Here is a 26,007-nt window from a genome sequence, read left to right on the forward strand (position 1 = left end):
CCAAACTCCTGCCCCAGATCACAATCCTCTTCTACCCTGGCATCCCAAACCCCTGCATTCCTGTCCCCTGCCCTAGGTCACGACCGCCGCCTTCACCCAAACTCCCTCCCAGACTCCAATCTCCCTCCTGCACCTCAGTCCCTTCCAGCAGAGAGTAAGAAAACTCACCAGCAGATGAAGATGGCCACCAGCCAAAAAAAAAAAAAGCCCCAAAGGTCTTAAAGGGGCCATGCTGGTTTTTTTTTTTTGCTCAACAACTTTGGTCTCCCCTTTTTTTTTCTTTTTTCTCAACAGTGGGTTTTTTTTGGGGGGGGGGGAAGGTGGGTGTTCAGTATTTTTGGTTAAACCATCTGGCAACCCTAATTAAAAGTGATAACATTCAGCACAGAGTTCTATTGACAAGGAGAAAAAAGCAAAGACAGAAAAAACTGTACAAAAGGGTAACTTTAAAATAACTTATTTTCATCTGTGATGCCCATCTTCTTGTATGATAAATACACGGTCAAGACAAAACAGAGTTCAAACACTCTCTTTCTGTTCATCATCCAAGGAGCATAGCAGTGCACGTAAATACTGTGGCTACAGGCATTAATTTTAAATAGAAAATGTTTGTATGTGTACACACACACACACACACACACACACACACACACACACCCCCCTACCTGCTGTCCTCATGACTGCTGGCAAGTTGCCAATGCAGCTCTCAAGAGTCAGAATTAGCACCAAGTGACTTTTAGGTTGTACAGTTCAGTACAATTGTTATACAAATTTCAGTGGGCATGACCATAGGAACAAAGACACAGATTAACATCATGAAACACTGTTAGAAATAATTGGGCTTTGAATGATTTTGAGGTTATCAGATTCTCTTTCCTAATTAGCATTTGCACTTTCCAGTGGATCTTTACAATATAAATGTGCACATACTCTAACCTTGCATAGTACAGTATCTTTTGGCATGTGACAATACAGACCTTTTCCATTTTTTCTTTCACAATGTGCCGGGTAGAAAAGGTACTATTTTATCTTAACACTAATTTATAATTTTATTCAATCTCACTATTTCAATTTGTGTTTTACTTGAGTAAAAAGGGCAGAATTTGGCCCCATACGTTTTGTAGGTTATTTTCTTATACACGTCAGAATTTGCATTGCAAAAATGACATGGTAGTCTCTTCACAAACTTTTTGCTCAATTAAAATGGCAAAAACGTGTATGTGGGTATATTGCAATATTGTTGCAGCTGTGTTGGGCCCAAGATAACAGACACACAAGGTGAGTACGGTAACATCTTTTATTGGACCAATGACTATTGGTGAGAGAGAGAACCTTTTGTGCTACACAGAGCTGAGACCCAATGAAGAGCTCTGTGTGGCTGAAAAGCTGTCTTCTTTCAGCAACAGAAGTTGGTCCCACTTTGTATCTCTCCTTCTCACACAGACTTCATCTTCCACAATTGACACTGTAGCAGAAACAAGCACAATCCTTAGCTGATTGTCAGAAATACTCTATGTGTTTGGTGTAATGAGCAATCCCCTCCTCTCCCTCTTTCCCTAGCTGAAAAATTTTATTGCCCAAGGTAGGCCACTCTCTGAACTGCTGATTTCCATGACGGTCTAATGTCAATGCTATTGTCCTCATTCTTTCCTCGGACTTCAAAGGTCTTGGATAAAAAATGGAACCAATCCTTTACTTTCATGATTAGTTATATCAAAGTCACATCTATACAAGTCTCAATCATCAGGGTCATTGCCTTGATACTATCTGAATGCCTCCCAAATATTTAAAAATTAAAACAATACTACTCTCTTTCCCATCTCGTAAAAGAAATCTCAATTAGTTTATGTTTTTTGTTTGCTCTGAGTGTGTCTGCATGTGTAGGTGGAGAGGAAGGGTGTAAGTGTGAAAAAATGAATTTTGCATTTTATTCAAAAAGCAGTAAAGCAAACAATCATTCTTTTCTCTTTAGGAATTAGCTCAATTTCTAATCAGAGGTGTCTCGTGTGTTCATGAATTGGGACCCTCAAGGGTAACTATGTTAAGAATATTTGTATTTGATTATGAACAAAAGTGTTCCCTGAAAAAAAAGTATGTGAAAATGAGACACAGCCTACCTTTATCATATCTTTACCATTTTTTCTACTCTCCCCTCCCCCCATCTTGAGAAAATCCCCATCAAGAGATTTGTGAATTATTTCCAAGCCACTTGTATGATCTTGAACAGTGTAGAAGGAACAGAATAGGGCAGAGAATCAGCCCCAACTACCAATGATGCACTTTGACCTTTTTTAGAAATAGGTTCAGCCTTCAGGTTGGGTTCCACTGGTCAAGATCCATCTCCTTTGAAAGTTCTGTCTCCTGCATTTATAAGCCTTCCTCCTTTCATGAACAATTTGATGATTTAAATGAAACATAGCTTGGGTGTTCTGGTAACAGAGGCTTGGTGGGAGCTCTCAGATTGCTATAACCAATTCTTTGGGCAGTTTTGAATATCAGGACAGAGGCCCTGAACTGGATTCTGCACTCTAGGTGTTTTATATATACATAGAGGGTGCGTCTACACAGCAGGTCTTAACTCGAAATAAGCTACGCAAACTGAGCTACGTCAATTGTATAGCTTATTTCGAAATAGCTTATTTTGAAATTGGAAGCATCTACACAGGATTTATTTCAAAATAGAGCACTCTTCCTCCGACTTCCCTAACTCCTCGTACAATGAGGGTTACAAGAGTTGGAGTAAAAAGTCCTATAGCTTGACAGTATTTTGACATTACTTGGAAATAACCGCCTGCTGTGTAGACGTGGACGAATTTATTTCAAAATAATGTTGCTGCGTAGACATACCCAGAATGACTACACAGTTCAGCACATCATTAAAGGAAAACAGTTATTTTCTTACTCCCAATAAAATCCTCATATTTTCAAATATTAACATTTATTTAAAATTTAATGAGAGCAAAAGGTCAATTTTACTAAAAGTGCCCCTGGAATGCTCCAGCAAGGGATAAGGCCCTGTGGCTTGCACATGCACAGCATACTGGATAAGACATAGAATTTTTAAAATCACCTACATTATTGAACTGTCTCTTTGTGAAAGTATTACCTGAGGTAAAGCCTCCTAACTCAAAAATTCAGATTGCCATCTTCCAAAGTCTGGACAGTCATGTAGGCTTTACACATGAGTAATCACATTGAAGAATATAAGCAATGAGCCACCTGTCTCTCTCTCTCTACTGCAACTGTTGTCTTGTCAGTTTGATAGAAAATATCTTATTTTAAAACACACAGATATATAGACGATTGTAAATAAATGTTAATGTAGGCATGCGCTTCTTTTGGCCAGTATAAAATTCTAGCCTCAGTTTACAAGCAGATGCACAGCAGATGATAAATACTTTTTGCCAATCTTTCAGGTTCATTTTATGAGAAATCTTTTCAGATTAGAAGTGTAAATAAACAAAATCAGTTTTACGGTATCTAAAAGTAAACATTAATTTTTCAAGTAAATATATTAATTAGTTATCACTGTGCAGTCAACAATTTTTATGGTAGATTCCACTGGCAGATGTTGGGAAGTGCACCTCCGAATAAAAATCTACTAGCTGGGCAGTATGTAACTGGGTGTGAGAAATCACTGAGGACTAGCAGATGCAAAAAGATTTAGTTTGATAAAAATTGTAGGTTTTAAAAAAATCATATTTTAGGAGAAAACAAGATATATATTGTGTTTGCACACAGACACTGCAAATAATCCTTCTATTTGTTTGTTTAAAGTTTAAGTAGATCAGTGCACATTATATATTTCTTACTAAGTTATTAACAAGTATCTTGAATATTAAAGAATTCCATTACATAAATTATTATTTGTTAAAGACATGTATTTGCTACACTAAAAACTCCACAATATCTCCATTTACTTCACTGCTACACAGGGTCAAACTTAAATTAATGCCTCATAAGAAAGAATCTTATTACAGATTAGAAAGTATCATATTTATGTACAATTAAGGGCATTCATTTGCTTTCATTTAATTCTTTGCACTATGGTACTATAATGTACGTGCTCCTTCACATTTCTTGGATTTAGCACCCCAAATCATCTCTTTATTCCTGAAAATATCTGCCTTTACAACCTAGATCTTAAAGTTTTAAAATACGTGGAAGAATACATAACACTTGCAATCCTATAAAAACATGTATACACCAAGTGTCAGTGACATTGTATAAAATGGCATGCTTCGATCGGGTACAACTTTCTTTAATACTGTTTGAGCTTCAGAATCCTAAAAAACCAGCAGTGATCTTAAAAAAAAATGGTGGTGGTGGTGGGGGGGGGGGGAGGATTGCTAAATCCCACTAAGATTGGTGACCTAGTCCCAGTTCTGGAATTGGACCAACTTAGGATCTTTGCCTGCTACATCAGCAGCAGAGATCACACTTGACCTAGCATTATATGAGCTCTGACTACATTGGTGTAGCTCACAGAATTGTCATGGTTTTTGTACAAAATGCACATCTCAGTATAACTTGTGCATTGGAATCCAAAGCAGCAAAAGGAAACATATAAATAGCAAACAAATATTTGACGAGTATGGATCTCTGCATATGGGAGGAGAAAAGTCACACACATGCATTCCAGCTGCATAAATGTATAGCAGCCCATCATTTTCTACTGTCTAATGTGATAATTATCAAGTACTTGGGCATTCCAAACCATAAATGTCTCAGGAGAGTATTTCTGAAGCATGAATTAAAAATCCAGTATATTTGTTATGCTCTTGTATACAATAAATCATAACAAAGGAAATAAATCAGTCTTTGTGCATCAAGAGGCTTCTTGATTGAGATAAAACTATGTACAATGGTCTTGATGTACAAGGTATTTTTCTGAAATTGTGTGAAATTTTTTTTAAAAGCCAGCACTAAATACATCCATAAAAATTCTGTAGTAATTAGTTGGATCAACTGTGTTCAAATGTAACAGCTGAAGCCTAGAAAGGCATAGTAATTGTAGACATTTTCCTCATTCCACATGTTTTTAAATGGCATCAGCAAACTCTCCCCTTTCCTGTGTATTTATTTGTGTATATGCATGCCACCTTTCATTTGGTACATCAATTCGATGCAAGATGATGCAGAGGATTCACTCATATAAACTTGATTATTTCCTGCATTAAGAGAGTAATTAAGCACTACATAATGGGATAGTTAATATCATCTGTCTGTTGCAGTAATGTTAAAATTTTGTTTATTTTCAACAGGAAGAAATCTCCTGTCAATACAAAATGATTTAATGTCTAATCTTGCCATCTGAATTTAACAGCCACAGAGCTATCCCTGATCTCATGAAGGAGAAAAAAAAAATCACAATGCAACCAAAGCACTAAGGTACTTTCTGCAACAGGACAGGTGGCATTCAGATTTTTAGATCTGAGGTTCCTCTATAAATAATCATACCTTTCACTATCTGTAGCTGTCAAGAAAATATATTTTGAATTATTTATTTTTAATATTTGCTAGATTTTTGGCTACGTCTGCACTATGAGCAAGAGGTGTGATTCCTAGCTTGCTTATACATATTCACTCTAGCTTGACAAGCCCTAATGTGAATGTAAACAGTAGCATAGTGGCAGCAGCGCAGGCAGCAGTGGAACAACTTAGCAGTGCTGAGTACGTACCCAAAGGTTTCAGGTGCATTGGTGCATGGCATGACTAAAGTGAGCCAACACTGCCCATGAAACAGCAGCTACACTATCATTTATACTTACGTTAGCCCTAATCAAGATTGTGTAGGTATGGCAATATGGGCTGGTACTCACACTCCAAGCTACAGATGCAGCCTTTATTTGTTCCATTTTAAGACAGACAAAGATACTGAAATATTCACTGGGTTTGACAGGAGTTATCCTGATGACACATTAGGATTTTGTAACTATGGCAGCTAATGTTTTTAGAAGCTTACAGGAGTGGGTGTAGGCTTTTTATTTTTTGTTTTGACCTCTTATTACTTAAAACAGTTATTTCCATGTGGATGAAAATGGGAGCAACTGACTCCTGAGATGGAGATTAATTTACATTGTACAGGGGGAAGGGGAACACGTAAATGACAATTCAGCAACTGAGAAGAGAGGCAGGACGCACACAGAGGCTCAGCTGCAGGGTGATCTGGGCATGTGGCAGGAAGACTGGACATCTGAGAGAGCTGGGTAATGGCTCTTGTCAAAGGTCTGATCATGAGATAGTTGATTTCAGGATCTGTACCAAAGGAAGAAAGGAGAGTAGCAAAATACACACCCTGGATTTCAGAAGAGCAGACTTTGACTCCCTCAGAGAACTAATGGGCAGGATCCCCAGGGATGTTTACATGAAGGAGAAAGGAGTCCAGGAGAGCTGGCAGTATTTTAAAGAAGCCTTATTAAAGGCACAGAAAGAAACCATCCCAATGCGCAGCAAGAAAAGCAAATATGGTAGGCGAGCAGATTGGCTTACCAGGGGCATCCATGGTGAGCTTAAACACAAAAAGGAAGCTTATAAGAAGTGGAAACTTGGACTGATGACTAGGGAGGAGTATAAATATATTGTTTGAGGATGCAGAGGAGTTATCAGGAAGGCGAAAGCACAATTGGAATTGCAGCTGGCAAGGGATATGAACGGTAACAAGAAAAATTTCTACAGGCATGTTAGCAATAAGAGGGTGATCAGAGAGGGTATGGGGCCCTTACTCGATGAAGGAGGTAACCTAGTGACAGATGATGTGGGAAAAGCTGAAGTACTCAATGCTTTCTTTGCTTCTGACTTCACGGACAAGGTCAGCTCCCAGACAAATGCACTAGGCAACGCAGTATGGGAAGGAGGTGGACAGCCCTTGGTGGGGAAAGAACAAGTTAGGAACTATTTAGAAAAGCTAAACATACACAAATCCATGGGCCCAGCTTTATTGCATCTAAGGGAGTTGGCAAATGTCATTGCGGAGCCTTTGGCCATTATCTTTGAAAACTTGTGGAGATTGGGAGAGATCCTGGATGATTGGAAAAAGGCAAATGTAGTGCCCAATCTTTAAAAAAGGGAAGAAGGACAATCCAGGGAACTACAGACGGGTCAGCCTTACCTCAGTCCCCAGAAAAATCATGGAGGGGATCCTCAAGGAATCCATTTTGAAGCACTTGGAAGAGGGGAAAATGATCAGGAATTGTCAAGATGGATTCATAAAGGGCAAGTCATGCCTGATCAATCTGATTAGCTTCTATGATGAGATAACTGGCTCTGTGGATATGGGAAAGTCAGTGGATATGATATACCTTGACTTTAGCAAAGCTTTTGATACGGTCTTCCACAATATTCTTGCCAGCAAGTTTAGGGAGTATGGATTGGATAAATGGACTGTAAGATGGATAAAAAGCTGGCTAAACTGTCAGACCCAATGGCTCGATGTCAGGTTGGCGATCAGTTTCTAGCGGAGTGCCCAAGGATCAGTTCTTGGACCAGTTTTGTTCAACATCTTTATTAATGGCCTGGATGAGGGGATGGATTACACCCTCAGCAAATTTGCAGATGACACTAAGCTAGGGGGAGAGGCAGATATGCTGGAGGGCAGGAATAGGGTCCAGAGTGACCTGGACAGATTAGAGGATTGGGCCAAAAGAAATCTGATGAGGTTCAACAAGGACAATTGCTTTTGGGATGGAAGAATCCCAAGCATTGTTACAGGCTGGGGACTGAATGGCTCAGTAGCAGTTCAGCAGAAAAGGACCTGGAGATTACAGTGGTTGTGAAGCTGGATATAAGTCAACAGTGTGCCCTTGTAGCCAAGAAAGCTAATGGCATATTAGGGTGCATTAGGAGCAGCATTGCCAGCAGATCCAGAGAAGTGATTATTCCCCTTTATTCGGCTCTGGTGAGGCCATATCTCGAATACTGTGTCCAGTTCTGGGTCCCCCACTATAGAAAGGATGTGAACGCATTGGAGAGGATCCAGCGGAAGGCGACCAAAATGATTAAGGGTCTGGAGCGCATGACCTATGAGGAGAGACTGAGGGATTTGGGTTTGTTTCGTCTGCAGAGGAAAAGAGTGAGGGGGGATTTGATAACAGCCTTCAATTTCCTGAAGGGAGGTTCCAAAGAGGATGGAGAAAGGCTGTTCATAGTAGTGACTGATGGCAGAACAAGGAGCAATGGTCTAAAGTTACAGTGGGGGAGGTGTAGGTTGGATATTAGGAAAAACTATTTCACTAGTAGGGTGGTGAAGCACTGGAATGAGTTACCTAGGGAAGTAGTGGAGTCTCCATCCCTAGAGGTTTTTAAGTCTCGGCTTGACAAAGCCCTATCTGGGTTGATTTAGTTGGGAATCGTCCTGTTTTGGGCAGGGAGCTGGACTTAATGACCTCCTGAGGTCTCTTCTAGCTCTATGATTCTAAACACACAGTATTGGTTTGTGGTGCAACTCACAAAGGACAAGTATGCATTTGAGGGCTAGTATTGGGTAATTTCAATGAACAATTTTAGGGACACATAAAACACCACTGTGGCTTTTAGCCACAAGGAGGAAGGACAGAGGCAAAGTCACAATCTCTCCTGCGGTGCTACCTAATGCACAAAGGGAGTGCTCTGGCTGCAACTTCCTGTCAAAGTGCAGCACGTACTCCCCTGTACATTAAGCTTGGCTGGTTTGTGCAGAGTGAAGGGGAAGGAAAGCACAACCCTGCCAGATCCTTGCTCTCCTAGATCTCCAGGAGCTTAGCTTTCCCTGGCTACCAGGAAATTCTCATGCTCAGGACAAAGCCTGCTGCATCTGTGTCTGTTTTTGTAGAGGAGATATAAAGCAATGGTGGAGTTCTCTGTCTTCCCCAGTCTTAACTGGGGCTATTTGCAAGCTTTACCATAAGATTTGGATTTCCACAGTGTGCCACAAACAAAACACTAGTCAGAGAGTAGCAAGGCTTTTCTCCTTCCCACCAGATCATTCATTAAGTGGGAGGAAATAGAGGGAAAAAGCTGGAAGATATGGCAGCCCAGTTACAGATCTCTCAGATACTTTGCTTTTGAAATTAAGGATTTTTATTCCAAAACAGTAACTTTAAATAGAAAGACAGCAAAGTTGCATGTGTAACTATATTTATTTACAGCATGCTCAAGCTTGGAAGGCTCCTACTGGCGTGTCAGGTAACATAGCCTTAGCTAAGTTCCTTGGATAATCTGAATCTGCCTCAATTAGGGAATGTGGAGAAAGAAAACATTCTCTCTGATGCTGCTGCTCCATCCAGTCACATATTAACTGCTTACCAAAGATGCTTCAAGTAAAACAAATGAAAAAACAAAAACAACCATAAACCAAAACTTCTTTTGTTAAACTGCTTCAATGGCAAGTGATGACTCAGTCAACACAAGCGGCGTGAATGAAAGCTCACTCTTGTATTCAGTGACAAGTTGTGTTTTATGCCATGTGTATGAGACTGTGTTTGGAATTTCCTCTTCCATATGCTCCCTCAGCACATGTAGGAAGCTCTACATTATTAAACACACAACTATAATGAAAGAATAGATGCTACTAAGCTTTGGAGGTGATTCAGAGCCATTCTGATTCAGACACCATGTCCCCTGAGCTCCTGGATGCAGGTACAATAGTCTCCTTCCCTCAAGCTTGCCAGCACATCTGTCTACTTATGTGGCCCTCATCACTACAGCATGCTTCTCACAATCGCTAATGGATTTGTAACTTCACAAAATCCTTGGGAGGTAAGGGAAATACTACACCCATTTGTCACAGAGAAAATAATCTCAGTGGGATCTTCTCTTCTATAATAGTATTGCAAGCTAGGTGTGAAAAATGCAGAAAAACAAATACAGGCACCTTACCTGGTGATGCTTATGGGTAATGTTTAACCAGTGCTCGGGAACATCCAGGAGTAGATGCTCTAGCCCCACCAGGCCCCTGCATGGAGTTGCTGGTTCCCAGCCCAGGAGGGACCGGGAGCCCTGTGGGCTGCTCTAGCTGGGCTGGAGCAGTCCCTTGCCCAGGATCCGCTTAGTCAAACTGGTTAAAGTTTAGGTTAACCTAACATTTAACCAGTAACTGATTAAATGGAATTTTACAACCCTACTCTTAATTGCCTGAAATGGTAATAAAATGAAAAAGTGAGAATGCATATTGTATATATTTGAAATCAAACATGTGAAAGTCCTTTAGGACTAGATGCCATTTTGACCTTGTCTAATTATACCAGGAAAAGGCCTACATACTCCCACTTAAAAAACTTTCTCTTAAAAGGGAAGGAGACATAATATGTGTCTGTGATATGAAACACACCATTTATCTAGCTTATGTATGTCTCTAAATAAGAATTTCACCACACACTGGTGCAGTAACTAATCGGCTTATACACCTTACATTTTAGAATACTATTTTGAGAAATGTAGATAAATCATGTAACTAGTCAGACACAAATATCTGAACATACAACCTCTAATTTATTTTAAATTAAGCATGAACATTTGATACTGCCTGGGAAGTAAGGGGAAACCTTTGTGGGATTTTCAATATTTTTTCACACAACACTTTTAAATACATACATGTAATGGACATGTTCATCTGGTAGATTAAATTAGCAATTATTACCCACGTCAAGACAAAGTTGATGGAAAGAACTGGATGAAAAAGAAATCATTAAACAATCCTAGGGAAAAATGAGAGACAGAACTAACAGTGCTCTTTGAAATATTTTCTTATTTTCTACAGAATATCAAAATAATATAGCAATAACACGACTTGTTTTATTTAATACTGTAGAGACTATAGAAATAATTACCATGGAAACTTTTGTTATCCATACCTGAAACCCTGTCTAGTAAAGCTCAAAGATACAGGAATAAAGACGAAGAATGAATTCTCAGTGGGTTCTAACTGTTGATCCTTTTGAAAATAAAGGAACTATTCTGCCATTTATTTAGACCTTGTAGGTTGTAAGTTTCTGCTCATTCAAGAAATTGGTTATTCACCTGTCTGTAAATATTCACAGTTATAGGTTTAGAGTAAAAGCCACAGACTACATTCTGTTTTAGGAAATAATTTCATATTTAACCCATATATATGGAGTGATCAATAGCTGGATGCCCTGGATTCTTTTCATTAAGTTGCTCTAATATTGCAAATAGAAAGTCAAAGCAGTGGGAAGAAGCAAAAAGAAAATTCTTACACTAATGTACCTGGAAACATGTTACTTGAAGTTGGAGAAACTGAGAAAGAAAAACAATGTTTGTTTTTACCTCATTTTGGGGGAACCCTGAATCAGAGAACTCTCTTTCAATGCTTTCAGAGGATCTGAAATGGTAGAGGTCAGTCCTGAGACAAAGAAGTTTACTTAACTGGATTTCTGCATGGCTTGACTAGAAGATTACATACCTCTCGGATCCTTTTCCTCAGTAGGATTAGTTAGGACTCAAGCACCTGTCCTGGTATCAAGGCAACTTGTGGGAGGAGTAAAAACGTTGTATGCCCCTCCTCAGACACCTTTTAGGGGGCACATTCAGTAAGGAACCACAGTTGCAAAAGGAGATGACCTACATCAGCAGCTCCTCTGGCATGGATGTACCACCCCCAAGTCTTCCATGCACTACATCACTTGGCGTCTGTACAACCCCTCAGGAGGAGAGGGCTAGAGGCAATATTGGAACAGCTGCGCCAGAGAAGACAACCCACTCTGGGAACTACAGCGGTGAACAGAATAAAACATCGGGCCCTACTCCTGGGGGACACAGCTGTACCAGTACTGGCCCCCAGCACTGCTCCCAGCTCCATCCTCCAGCAGGGTTGTACAGACCCCAAGAGAGACAGTTGTGAGGAATAGCTGGGGGTAGCACAAGTGTGCTGAAAGAGCTGCTGGTACGGAGCCATGCAGCGGACCCATGTTCTGCTCCTTTTGCAGCTGTGGTTTTGGAGACCCCTGCAGCTCAGAAGTCTCCTGAGCAGAGGGAACAGGACAGTGTGCCCCATTCACCCAGTAATGTGGGATAGGGAGGAGACGGGGATAGTGCAAGGGCAGGACAGAGTCATGTGGGGTGGTCACATAGCCTCCTTTAGCAGGTGTTCCCCTTTGCGTCCCCCTCACGTGTCACCTCAAGGGGACAACTCCCACTGGGTTAATTTCCAAGGAGAGAAAGGATCCGTGGAAATAACACTCAGCATCTTTACTGACCTTACCACATTGTTGAGGTACGATATTTTTAATTTAATTTCTGTGATCAATCCTGATCTTTATTATAGGATTACATTCAAGGGCCAGAAGCAACATCAGTGGTAAACTGGTGGGGGACACTGCAGGACTACTGTGCTGCATTGCTCAGTGGAACAGGATAAGCTGCTTTGCCAAGCATCAAACAGCTCGCTTGATACTCACACATCTGACACTGATGCCTTTCCACATTTCACAGATGATGTCATATGGTGTGTTCCCATAGAATGCCCTTTGGAATTAGGACCTAATCTTAAAACTGACTGAAGTCACTGGAAAAAGTTCCATTGATTGCACTGGTTTAGGACCATACCTTAGAGCAGTGGTACTCTATTTTTTAACCAAGATCCACATTCCTTCGTCAAGATATAGTCAAGTTCCAGACTCCAGAAAAAATAATTAAAAAACAACAACAATAAAGATAATAAGTGAATAAAAAATATTGGGGTCCATTCAAAAGCATCAGGCTGTCCAGATTTGTGGACTGTTAGGCTTGTAGCCCACCTTTTGACTACTTTTTCCTTACAAAATTAGTTTTGTATTCATGAATCTTGAAATAACTATCACTGTCATTGATCATTTTACATATTGTGAAGCAATGCATTCAAACATGATTGAGTCTTCTAACTATATCTATAGATAGATAGATAGATGGATATAGATATATTAAAAGCACTTTTGCTTAACACAATGTAAACATAAAGGGCCAAGTTCTCAAAAAGACATCAAACCTGGGTCCCAAATTTTGTAACCAAATACTTTTTTCACCTAATCTTGTGTACATGAACATTCAAATTTGTCTGTGCACACTGCAGCTGCATGCATAAAATATATCACTAGATACCAAATTTGCACACAGAAATGCAGAAATGCTTCCTATATTGAGCTAATTTCCATAATACACTACATCATTTTATCAAAATAAATCTTTCATATTCATAACCAGTGGTTCCTCTAAATTGCTCAGTAGCACAGCTTCACAGGTGATTAATCAGCCCTGCCTAGTCAGTCAGCTCTGACTGGGCGGGGCTGATTAATCACCTGTGAAGCCCTGCTGCCTGCAGGTTAGAGGGAACACTGTTCATAACCTAGGAAATATAAAGTCTAAGACAACTGCACTTTGATTCATATGTCAAACACTTAAACTGTACTGCACTGGATAGATTCTTTTTCATGCTAGGCTTCGAAGTCAACTCAGATTTTACATTAAAGATGTTGAAAAATAGATTCTCCTTCTTTAGGAGACTAGTATAGCAGGCTAGAGAGCTGAGCAGTAATCTTCTAAGAAGCATTGTCTGACAGAAATAATTACAATTTTCTTCATCTATAATCTCCCCATTAGAAGTTGAAATTGATCTCTGACTTTCATTCAACTGGATTCACTCAGGTACCTCTTTTCCACAGATCAAATCCTTGAGTTGAATATCTAACAATACTGAATGAGCATTGAGCGTCTTCTTTCTCATATTTCCAACTAGTCTCTAAATATGACAAGTTCATGAGTTTCATAACTGGCAAGTACTTTAATCCTTCACAACTTGAATCATGGGCCTCTTCCTTTTCTGCCTCATTTCACTCATCTGTCGGTAATCTCCCTAGAATGCACAGCAACTCATGAGCTATCTTCTGTCCATTCAATGGGTCAATCATCTTCATTTCCTTCCGGCATTTGAGAGATTATTCCTTCTCCCAAGAATTTACTATCCCTTTCGCACCATGGTTGGGCCTCGTATGCCACCTCTGTATTGCTGCTAGATGTGCTACATAGCACATACTACATACTGTACATACAGCTGCTCATGCTTACTGTGGTATGAAATTGCACACTCTCTGTGACTTCTGCTGCAATGCTCTAAGCAACCATTGTCCTATTTCCCTTCAGCTTCTTTCTTCCTTATAGTCAGTGTATGCCAGCTCAGTGACTGTTTTGGTTTTGTAAAGTATTTATTTTCTCACAATCTTTTTTTGTCCTTTCTACCATGGACCAATAATTTTTTACTGCACCATTTATTTTGTTGGCAGGAGTTATATTTTCTGAGCTATTTCATGAGGATGTTAACCTTAGTGACAACAGCGGCACCAAAACATAAGATGGAATTCTCACCATGAGTGGTCATTTTAGATGAGCTGAGAAGAGGTCTATTGATAGGTGAACTAGTAACTTTCAAAAGACTGAAATTCCAAGGTTTTTTCCAGCATGGAGCTCCTGTACATGAAAGGTACAGCAGCTCCTTTTTTTAAATTATTTTATGTTTCAAGGTGACAAATGTATATATTGGAACGATGTATAAATAAAGACTTCTGCTCTTCTAGTAATAGTCATTCTCGGGAACAGACCAGAAAGGTAGCATTCGGAAGTTATGCAGGGGAGGAGAAAGTATGTGCCTTCCCCCAATGTCCCTTAGTTTTCTGCCAGAGTTTGTATTTTTTTAGGGTATGGATGTGTGTGGACTGTGCTTATAATGCGTGCCCCTCCCTATCTATAGTTACACATTGTCTTTGTGACTGCAAAAGAAAGGCCTCTTTACACTTAAACCCACTGCTACCATCAGTAGATTCATAATGTAAAAAAGTGCAGTGGAGTTTATTGCATTGAACCTATTTTTTGCAGATCAAAAAGGAAGTTTTGTGACCTATCGTTGTTTCCAGTTTGGCATGCCTGCATACCTTAAAACACATTCCTGGGTTCGAATTAAAGTCCTAAATCGAACTACCTGTTAAACCTCATTCCAGGAGGAACAACAGGTAGTTTGAACTAGGGCTTTATTTCAAACTATCGGGTCCCTGCCGTGTGTAGATGCGGGCAGTTAGTCTGGACTTGTAAATTTCAAAAATGGCGACCGTCCGGGAAGATGCAAATCAAGCGCGGGATATTTAAATTCCAGGCTTGATTTGCAACTTCAAATGCCTACATTAGCCTCCCTAGTTCGAACTGGGGGCTAGTGCAGACATACCCAAAGTGAGTTCTTTCCAAATATGAACTGAAGCACTTTCAAAACAGAATGTCCTGGTCTAATGCAAAGTATTGGAAGCCTGACAGAACAGAAAGTTAGTAGGAGATGAAGCCTTCTTAGCAGTCATAAAGGAAGAAGAGAGGGTTGATACAGAGAAGCAAGGGGATAATGGATTAGTAAAACCTGTCTTTGATGTGTCTGACTCCATGAGTATATGCAATTTTAACTGTCAGATTATCATCCATATGAACACATAATTGATACGCTGTAGGTTGTGTTCTGAGAGTAATATACTACTTTAAATGATATTAAGCATTCATAAGATACTTGTCATCTGTGAAGCAATCTACAAACCAACTAATTGATCCTCACAGTCCTTGGAGAGTCAAGTAGTGAAATATTATCCTTGTTTCACAGACTGTGGAATTAGTTCTAGAGGGTAAATGACTTGTACAGGTTCACACAAAGAGTTCACACAAAATTGTGTTTCTCAGGCCTGGGATTCTAACTTCCTGAGATTTTGCTTCCTCGTGGTCCCTTTTGGGGTACTACACAAGACATTCAACCCAATAACACAGATGGATTTATTACTATGCAGTGACACTTTTTGTCAACATATGGTGGTTCACCACATTTCCTGTTGGCTCAATGCCTTAAAACTTACAGATGAACAGTACACCTCTTGTAAGAAGTAATTAAATGGACAGAAGCACAATGAACTTAATCTGAGTATTTTTTTTTCTAAAAAAGCGTCTGGTTTTTATGGAGTTCACATCACATCCATGCCTGACTTTTTAGGCCTCTCCCCTTGGTCTCCTATTGTTCAGTTTACCAAGATAGAACTAGCATGACTGAGCTGAGGGACAGCATAAATTCTATCCTTTGGGGCTGTCCTTCAAATGTTGATAAAAGCTTTCTGGAAGTGACAGGTGATGTTTCTTCCCTTATCCTTATCCTCTCTTTCATCAGCCATATCATTCTACTACTAGCCAGAGCTGCTGCACAGGAACTTTCCCCTCCACTTCTATTTGAGGCATGAAGTTTTCCTGAGAGCTCTTCTATTTTCTTTCCTCAGTCTCCCTGGCCTCTTGAACCTTTTGGGGAGATCAGTGTATAGTATTAAAAAGGAATCACTCCTCTTGCCATGGTGTCATGCCCTTTCTTTATCAGGTCAGTTGTGCCAGCAGCACAATCTTTTGCAGAGAAATTACACTCTTTGGGGATCTACCATGCATTCTTGTGTGCTGTACAGCACCCTGGCAGTTGGTTGAGAAAGCACAAGTTTAATACAAAAACATGCTGATAGTTTAATATATTGATAAAAAGGCCTGATATGGGACTGCAATGCCAACAATTTGCCATGTTATGGTGCAGAAATTCATATGCACAAAACTGTAGTCGCACTTCAGTTTTCTCAAATATATTTCATTTTGCATTTCTGGTAGTGACATCTGCTTTGGTGAATGCAGTTCTGTGTGGATCATCATATTCTTGCACATGTAATAACCAAAGTGTCATTTAAGTTGGATAATTTGTGGATTAACAAAAGCATTTCTGTACTGTAGTGGATATTATGAATAAAATAATATTTTAGTCATCTGAGTTGATAAATCTTTATATTGGATATTGGAGAGTTAGTAAGGACAGAGATTGAGTAACCATATAGACTTATAGGAGAGAAGACAGACAGGCAAAAGGACAATGACATCTGTATGCTAGCATTTTGACACTTCAGCTTATATTGAATACATATTTGGAGAAAGAGTGCAAATTCCTAGAAGAAAATATTATTTATAATACTTTATTAGCATAAATAAAAGGGTAACTTAATCGATCTCTCCTTCTACTGTATATTATGTCCTCATAAAACTTGTCTCACTCATATTTCCATCTGTCTAGCAAAACTTGCACTCCACACAGTGGCTTCAATTTTCCACCTAAAGTGATTAAGACTGCACTAAATTCAACTCTTCCCATTAAAGTAGTACGTGTAGATGGGTTTCCACACTATTTGCTGTCAGACATAGAAAGGGATCTGGAGGTCAAAACATGAAGCAACAATCCCAGATTTGCAGTAACGTCACAGCAGCATAGCACATCAACTATCTATTGCTAGCCTAGAAAGAAATTGTACTGTACCCAGCCAATGAAACTAAAATGTATCTGACAGCATATCTGTCAAGTTACTATGTATGTAATAAACCATTCCTGCTGTTTGCAGCTAAGCTCTTGGCACTGCAAAAATACTTTTGTTCCAAATTTTAAAGTGTTGTTATTGGATAAAATTCTGAAGTCCTTGCTCAAGCAACTTTTCTTACTGACGTTAATAGCAAAGGCTGAGTGAAAACTGCGTAAGAACGTCTGAATATGGGCCCACAACAGCAGCAACCTTTTGCCTTTAAATCAGTGGCTCCCAAATTTTGGGATGGACAAAAGTATTTCTGAACTGCAGTGGATATTCCGACTATCCACTACATGACAAGGGCCTTAGGAAATTCATGACCAAAAAAAAAAAAAAAAGAGTCAAGCTGTGAAATCCTGTCTTTTATGTGCGTTTACCCTATACTATACAGATTTCACAGGGATGACCAGTGTTTCTCAAATTGGGAGTACTGACACAAAAGGGAGCTGGAGGGTTGTTTTAGGAGGGCTGTGGTATTGTCATCCTTACTTCTGCACTGCCTTCAGAGCTGAATGGCCAGAGAGTGGCAGCTATTGGCTAGGGTCCCGGATTTGAAGTCAATGCCCTGCCAGCCTTAGCACAGAATTAAGGGTGGCAATAACATACCATGCCACCTTCTCTTCTGTGCTGCTGCCTTCAAAGCTAGGTGGCCAGAGAGCGGCAGCTGCTGAGGGCCCAGCTCTGCAGGAAGCAGTGCAGATATAAGGTTGCCAGTACCATACCATGTCATCGTTACTTCTGTGTTGCTGATCTCCTGGCCAGCAGCTACCACTCTCTAGCTGTCCAGCTCTGAAGGCAGCACTACCACCAGCAGCTGTGCAAAAGTAACAGTAATAGTAAAACAATCTCACCCACACGTACATAATCTTGCAAACTCCCCACAGCTCCTTTTTAAGTTGGGATCCCTACAATTACAACACCATGAAATTGCGGATTTAAGTAGCTGAAATGATGACATTTACAATTTTTGAAACCCTATGACCATGTAATTGACTAAAAAGGACCATGAATGTGGTAGGGCCCTAATTATAACTCCCAAACTTGTAATGGAGTAATGGCTGCTTCACCATTTAGGGCCCCTCACATCCTTCTCTGGTGTGATTGCCACATTTCACTTTCTCCCCACCTCACTTTTCTCCCTGGATTTTTTTCCTCCAGCCTCTCCCCTCCTCTCACCTGCCATCAGAGCTCTTTCTTTTTCTGCCTATTTTCACAAGTTTACTTTACATTTTTATTCTATCCTTACTCTTCCCTTTCCCTGCTTCAACTTCTTCCACATTTTTACGGTCTCATTTTTCTCTTTCTCTGCTATGCCTAGTGGCTTCTCTTCCCTACCATATAATCCTCAGTTACCAGAAGGATCTGTGCTGGGTGGAAGGAGCAAATGGCTCCTGTGTGAGGCGTATAGGTTGCAATGGGAGCACAAACAGGACACATCAAAAGGGCAGCCTACCTGAAGAGAATGCACAGAGAAAATGGGTTGCCTATAAAGCTGCCAGCTGCTCTCTACTGATGGAATGTACTGTAAGTCTCCATGTTGAGTGGCAAGTGCAAATTGCAGTTTAAAGAGACATACCTAGGGTATCTCTGATCAAGCTAGTGTGATAAAAACAGAATGCAGTTATGGAAGAATGACTGGCGGGATGGGCTTGCCACCTGAGCACATACCAATCAAAGACACATGTAGACTGTAATGCAAGTGTCTTGGAGAGACACCTGCTGCCAGTCAAGCTATGGGGGCCACACTGTTTTGTAGCGCACTAGTTCATAAATAACTACAGAACCTGGTAAAGGGGAAGCCCTTGGAGATTAGAGATCCCTTTCTTTAATGAGTCTCACTGTCAGTGGTCCAGGCTGAGTGTCACAGTCACATGCTTCTAGAACCGCACGGTCCTACTCTGGAATGCTCATACGCCCCTCTTTGTGGATTACATCTGAGTTCAGCCCTAAATCTCCTAGAGAAGATAATGGCAGCTGCTTGGCATTTGGAACTTGTGAAAAACCAGACCATGTATTTAGATGCCAATATATGGGTTTGGACGTCTAAGTTTAGGCTGCCAATTTTTAAAATCTTGCCCCATAAATTCAACTCAATATTTTTTTCATAGAAGATTTTTTTTCTCCATAATAGACTTAATTAGTATATACAGGTAACAAGAGATAAAGCAAACTAAAGGAAACAACAATTTACCTCTACTTCACATCCATATTCAGAGCCATCCAGGAGTGTCACTTTGCACTGCATGTTTTTTGGCTTTTTAACAATCTTCAGAGGAGATCTGGAAAGTTTGCTACAGGATGATTTTTGAGAGAGCTTGTCTTCTTCAAACTGCTGGTATTCCAGCTGTTTTGCAGCAGCAGCAGCAAACTCCTGTTCTCTTTCAGTGACCTTTGAAGAGCAAATGGGAAGATTAAGTTTCAATTTCAGATTAAAATAGTGGCTGTACAATGCAGCCACTCAGAATAAAAATGCACAACTGGTTTTCATCTTAGGGAGAGACTATTCACCACTAACAGCTATAACTGATGCCCAGGTGCTGCACAACAACAAGAGCTTCATCTTTATTGTTTGGGAAAGCCTGATTTGGCCAATAAAACAGCTGTGCCTTCCTGTAACTGCCACTTTCAAAGACTAATATATGGCTGGGAAAACCCACTGCAGTACAGTTATTTTGAGCTTATCCATAGGTTAGCATTTGAGACCTCTCAAAAGCTGTTATGATGCGATATTGATTGTGGTCCCTTTCCCTGGCACAGATCGTCAGAGGCACTCTACCCTTCATAGATCCATCCTTTAGCAGTAACTGCACTACAGCACTCACACTCCATTCCAATAATGGTTATGTCTAAAGCCAGTTGTGCCTGTGCCAGTCTCCAGACAAAATTTTGACAACAAAAGCATAATCGTTTAGTCATCTCACCACCCGGAAAAACACCCATCTGATTTGGCTTTGAACAAATTCAATATAATCAGCAGCCAGCAGCACTGAAATTCATCACAATTTAATCTGCCGAGCCTATTTTCCTTCAGCACAACAAACCTTCATGAGACTGGATCAAATCTGTCCAAAAGCTTTAATCTTCTTTCAGACCAAACCAGCCCTGGGTCACACTGGTAGTGTGCAAAACTGGACAGTGTGCAAAGTATCACCACAATATTCCACCTAAATGTGGGGCTCTTTCCCTGAGGAATCCCCTGGGAAAAGGTCTCCAAAACATTAGCTTTCCTTCTTTATTTGGTTTGAAGAGGAGTGAGGCACTTAGAGCCAGACACATGCTAACTGGCCCCAAGTCTGCAAGCAGAGAGCTCAGTTGTGGTTTGGCTAAGTCCCAGGGCTAGGGGAAGAACATAGCAGCACTGTCCGAGGAGCAGACGAGGAATCAGATTGTGATGACAGTCACAATCTGGTCCTGGGTTCCCCCCTTGCTCCGGTCAGGAACTAATGGAGACCAGCTTATATCTGGCTCACATTATTTCCCCTCCTGTGCCAGTTTAAATATACTGGTGAGTGTATGACATTACCATGTCCCTATTGGCTGACTCCCACCTCACACCCATGCAAAGACTGGTCACCCCATGAAAGTAAGGCATGCCTTATGCTCCTTATGTGAGAGCACAGCAAGATTACCATTCTGGCCCTCAGCTTGGAGCAAAAGGCATGAAGGAAAGTCTGCTGAGGAAGATATAAAAAGGAATAGAGAAGCCTCTTTTAAAATCTAGCACATCCTCTTAACAGCAATAAAACATGCTGGAAGAGTGAGGGGGCAAGGGAAAATAATCCGTGTTGTCTCAGCTGAGTCTCCTGTCTTAGCTCAGCCACCTATAAGTTAAACACTTTCTCTTCCAAGCACTTAGAGCCAAGAACTTCAACTCCCCCTGATGCTAATGGGAGTTGACAGTATTTAGTACGCCATAGGATTGAGACCTATTAGTGCAATTAATGTTCATAGCAGCCAAGGTATGTAGATGAAGGAAAGCTTTGGAGAGCAGAGGAGGGGAATGAGCATCCCTGAAAAAGGCAGGAAAATTGCTCAAAAGCAAAGACCAATAATAACAAAAGCAGAAGAGATATGTCAGAAAGAACTCCTGTACCTCCTCCTTATAGACTGTTGATTTCTTTCAACAAAACCTGCAACAGATATTAATTTCTCTACATACGAATATAAAAGATGGCACTAGTATTATTTTGTTGGACTAACCAAGTAGACCCAAACTAAACTAAACAAAATATGTCCAAGGTTACAACCACAAAGAATTTTCTATAATTTGCAGAGAGACAAAAACATGCCAGGAACTATTAGGGAGGGCCCCAAAACTGTGATGACATGTCCATGCATTGAGATGATTTCAAAGTGAATTAAGCCTCCTCCTCTTAAAGAAACTTGACATTCTGTTGGCGCGGTTATCTAGGGCAAAAGCAACCACTGAGAAGCAACTGTATTTACTAGGTTATTTTGAATTTTGCATGCATAGGTGCATTCCCTCCCACGTTCTCCACACAGCCCTTTTATGCTGTATTTTTGGAGCATTTCAATGCCCTGGTCTGCCATACCATCAACACTGAACAGAGCAGAACTTGCTTCAGGGTTGTTGTTGGAACATAATTTCTACAGTTGCAGAATTAGTGATACAGACAGAAAAGCTTTACAGCAGCAGGACTGTCTTCTGATCTTATAATTTGGGTGTTGTTTGAACAATTTACTGCAGTTTGGTGATTCAGAGTCAGTGAATAAATAAGGGGTTTTCCACTAAAATGTTTTACTTCTGAATTTTTCAGGGATGGGCATGTATCTTGTGTTTAGTTTGAATATTCCCATTTCATTTTAATTGGTTTCAAGATGGATTAACTATGGAAGTCAACAGAGGGGGGAGAACCGTCATAGCTAAGTCAGTAGAGCCCTTGAAGTGACAGATCTGAGCCAGTAATCACAAACTGGACAAGAAATGAATAATTAAATAGGCCTCACCTGGTGGTATGAACATTGTGAAGAGATAAAGAAAGTCAGGGTTTGGTACTAGCCCTGGGACTCCACAAAGCCATTAGGGATGTGCAATATGAAGATGCCAACTTTTTAGCTTGAGTTGGGCAAAAATGGCAAAAACATTCAAGATTCACATGTTGAGATTTACAAAGTAGTCTACAGGATTAGGCATTTATTTTCCACCAAAATTAAGAGAAAGTAAGTGCCAAAAAATGGAATGGGTATGGGGTTCAACACCGGTTTTAAAACAATATGGTCATCTCAGCTTTAAGCAAACGCACGCGCACGCACACAAGCTGGGTAGGCTTCCCACTTTGCTGTTCATTAACTATCAAGGGCCTAACAATTTGTCTTATGGAAATCAAATCAGGTTACCTGAATGGTGCATTATACTTACACATTACTTTAGCTCTTTTAGCACAGTTATGTAAGTATGCTGGCTGTAGCCATGTTACCATGCCATTACTGCATTACCTTAACTTCTCAAAATTTAACATTTTGTAATGAATTTCAGCAGAGACTGGTTATTTTTTATGTCATGTCGGAGAAAAAGCCAAGTAAAACCAGAATAGCTGTTAAAAAAGGGGGGGAGGGGTGAAATTAACTCATATTTCAGTTTCAATAGCAGAAAATAAGGAACACAAATTTTATTGCAACTGATTGCATCTGCGTATTTTTAGAAACACAACGTAATGGAAATCTTTCCTGCAGAAAGCTACATCTGGAGAGGAGTGCCAGTTCAGGTTACAGTGCTCTAAAAAAAAACTAAGATAGATGTGTGTGTGTGTGTGTGTGTGTGTGTGTGTGTGTGTGTGTGTGTGTGTGTGTGTGTGTGTGTGTGTGTACACGCGCGCGTGCGCGCTTACACGCCACAGCCTTTACCATGGCCAAAGTATGTGAGTCTGTTTGTCTCTCTCTCTCATTTATATATAATCTAGTGCAACAATGCTTTCAGAATTACAGAATCTAGCAACAGTGGTCTTCCATGCTGTCCAGCCTCTGCATCAGGCAAGATACAGTAGTAAATCTGCCAAATATCTACAAGTTTTCAATTAGGTAGATGCTAGGTGTTTAGAGCCCGGCACATGGACTTTCTTCTCACTATGTCACCTTGGGTTAGGAGAGAAAGATGTGTTAAATTATTGTGTTGGACAGAATTCAGTTTTGGAGTAGATTCAAGAGGGGCGGAGGGGCTCAGCACCAATATTCCTTATAAAAAAAAAAAGAGATACTACTTCTCTTCTTTTAAAAACAAAACCACTTTTCTTGTGGATGTAATGACAGTAAAGAAAGCCATTGTAAATGGATAATCAAATATATCCTGTCCCTGGGATTCTCACACTAAACTGGTAGTAACAGCAGAACAAACTTCCTCACTCTGTCTCTCTCTCTCTTTTGAGACTGAGGAATTGAGGGCAAAGGATGAGAAGAAATTAAAGCCCATTGCCCATTTGCTTTTTGCCCTCTTTGCTGAGACAGCCAACAATGGTGCTGGTTAGTGACACGTCAATGGTATTTTCTGTGATGTGAGTATTTGTCCACTAGGAAATATTCTAAGAATACTATTTCAAATAGGTTACAGGTCGAACCTCCCTTGTCTGGCACTCTCAGGACCAGAGTGGTCCCACATCATAGAGTTTGCTGGACAAGGGGAAATTAAGGCTCTACTCAGTTGTAGGAGCTGCTCCTGCCTGGGGCTGTGCTCAGTGCCACCTGCCCTGCTGCCTCCAGCCCCCTACCATGCCAGCGCTGGCTAAGATGTCTCCCCAGACAAGGGCCAGCCATGCTACCTCCAGCCATGGCCAGGCTGCGTGCCCAGCTGCTGGCTCCACTGACTCCAGCCCTCGCTGGGGCTGCACTCCCAGGGGACAGCCCTGGCCAGGGCTATGCTTCTGGCTGTTGGCCCTGCTAGCTCCAGCTCCAGCTGGAGCTGCGCTCCTTGCTGTCAGCCTGGCCAGGGCTGTGCGCTCTACCACCCCACCCCACTGAGTCTGCGCTCCCCACCACCAGCCCAACCCAGGCCTGCCAGCCAGGGCTGTCTGGCTCAGCAATATCCATGGTCTGGATATTTCCAGACCAGAAAGTCCTGGATTTTAAAAGTTCAACCTGTACAGTCATCTCACAGTAATGACTTCTGAAGTCAAACTGGTGATCTAGAGTCAAAAGGTTCCATATTTCTGAGAAATCTAGCTTTTTAAGAGCTTTTAACTACCCAGATAATTAAGTAATTTGTGAGTACATGTCATCCATCCAGTCTCATAGGACCAGTTGAGACAAATGGCAAAAATTGGTGTGTGAGCTTTGAAAGAGAAAATGATTCTCAAATAGTGAACTTGAATAGCACCTCTTACGAAAGGGATAGATTTATAAGCACATAATTTAATTTTGCACCACAATTATTTGCCGGCACAAATGACATAATTAAGGTATTCAATGATGCAAATACATTGGGCAAACCAGCTAGACACAAAAATGAGCTGATCATGGTTCAGAGTTCAATTAATTTGTGCCAGAAATGACTTATGCCTGCAATTTTACTCCCAGAGTAAATCTGAGTGCAAAACTTTGGGCACACAGTTAAGAACCAAGTGAGAAAGCTTCAAATTCAAAATACACAACCTACACATGAGCAGTCATGGGTCACAAAGAATGCTTTAAATATATGTCCACATTTTCCATCTTTGCCTCATTTCAAAGATAATACCCTGAATTGGTTAAAAGGTTTACTTCAGAAGGGGTTAAACTAATTTTTATTGCATACTTCAAAGATGAATTAGATTAAACAAGGGTCATTAACCCTATGACACTAAGGGATATCTACACAGCAGCATTATTTTGAAATAACATCTGTTATTCTGAAATAACTATGTGAGCATTTACACAGCTAGCCCATTATTTCAAAATAATTTCAAAGTAATGGGTGGCTTATTTTGGCATTTGTATACCTCATTCCACAAGGAATAACGTCTCTTCCAAAACAGCTATTTCAGAATAGCAATATTGTGGACCCTGCACTGATGTTATTTCAAAATAGCTTCTCCCCCAAGGACGTTCAAAGTAATTACTCTCCAGTGCCTCCTGGGGCTCTAAATCGAGGTAGCACATCCACATTAGGGGAGCCTGCCTCAGCCTAATTTCCAGGCTTCCCTGAAGCGTAGACGCGCTATTTCAAATAAGATATTTCAGAGTATTTCTTCCAGAATGGCTTATTCTGAAATAATCATACAGTATAGACGTAGCCTGAGAGTAGAGTTTTCCAGATAACCTGAGTTAATGGAGTGTCTCTTATCTGCTAAAGCTAGTCCCTCCTCACATAGGGTATGTCTACACTACAAAGTTAATTCAAATAACAGCCATTAGTTCGAATTAACTTTAATAGGGGCTACACATACAAACCGCTAGTTCAAATTTAAATCGAACTAGCAGAGCGCTTAATTCGAACTAGGTAAACCTCATTCTACGAGGAGTAACGCCGAGTTCGAATTAAGTAGTTCGAATTAAGGGCTGTGTAGCCACTTAATTCGAACTAATTGGAGGCTAGCCCTTCCCAGGTTGCCCTGGTGGCCACTCTGGGCCAAACCAGGGAAACTCTTCCTCCCTCCTGGCCCCGGAGCCCTTAAAGGGGCACGGTCTGGCTACAGTGCTTGTGTCAGTTGCAAGC

The 26,007-nt window shown here is 40.6% G+C and overlaps 1 protein-coding gene across 14 annotated transcripts in view; it reads right to left on the reverse strand.

Moving 5' to 3' along the window:
• EPB41L3 (erythrocyte membrane protein band 4.1 like 3) overlaps positions 1–26,007 on the reverse strand; it is a 207,961-nt gene that overhangs the window by 75,561 nt on the left and 106,393 nt on the right. For all 14 annotated transcript variants that reach the window (XM_075920939.1, XM_075920937.1, XM_075920938.1 and 11 more), the window contains exon 3: positions 19,555–19,752. In XM_075920939.1, coding sequence (XP_075777054.1) covers positions 19,555–19,608 — 54 coding nt within the window. In that variant the 5' untranslated portion in view covers positions 19,609–19,752. The remainder of the gene's footprint in view (positions 1–19,554; positions 19,753–26,007) is intronic.

Source organism: Pelodiscus sinensis, chromosome 2, assembly GCF_049634645.1.
Source record: "Pelodiscus sinensis isolate JC-2024 chromosome 2, ASM4963464v1, whole genome shotgun sequence".
NCBI classification, from domain to species: domain Eukaryota; kingdom Metazoa; phylum Chordata; order Testudines; family Trionychidae; genus Pelodiscus; species Pelodiscus sinensis.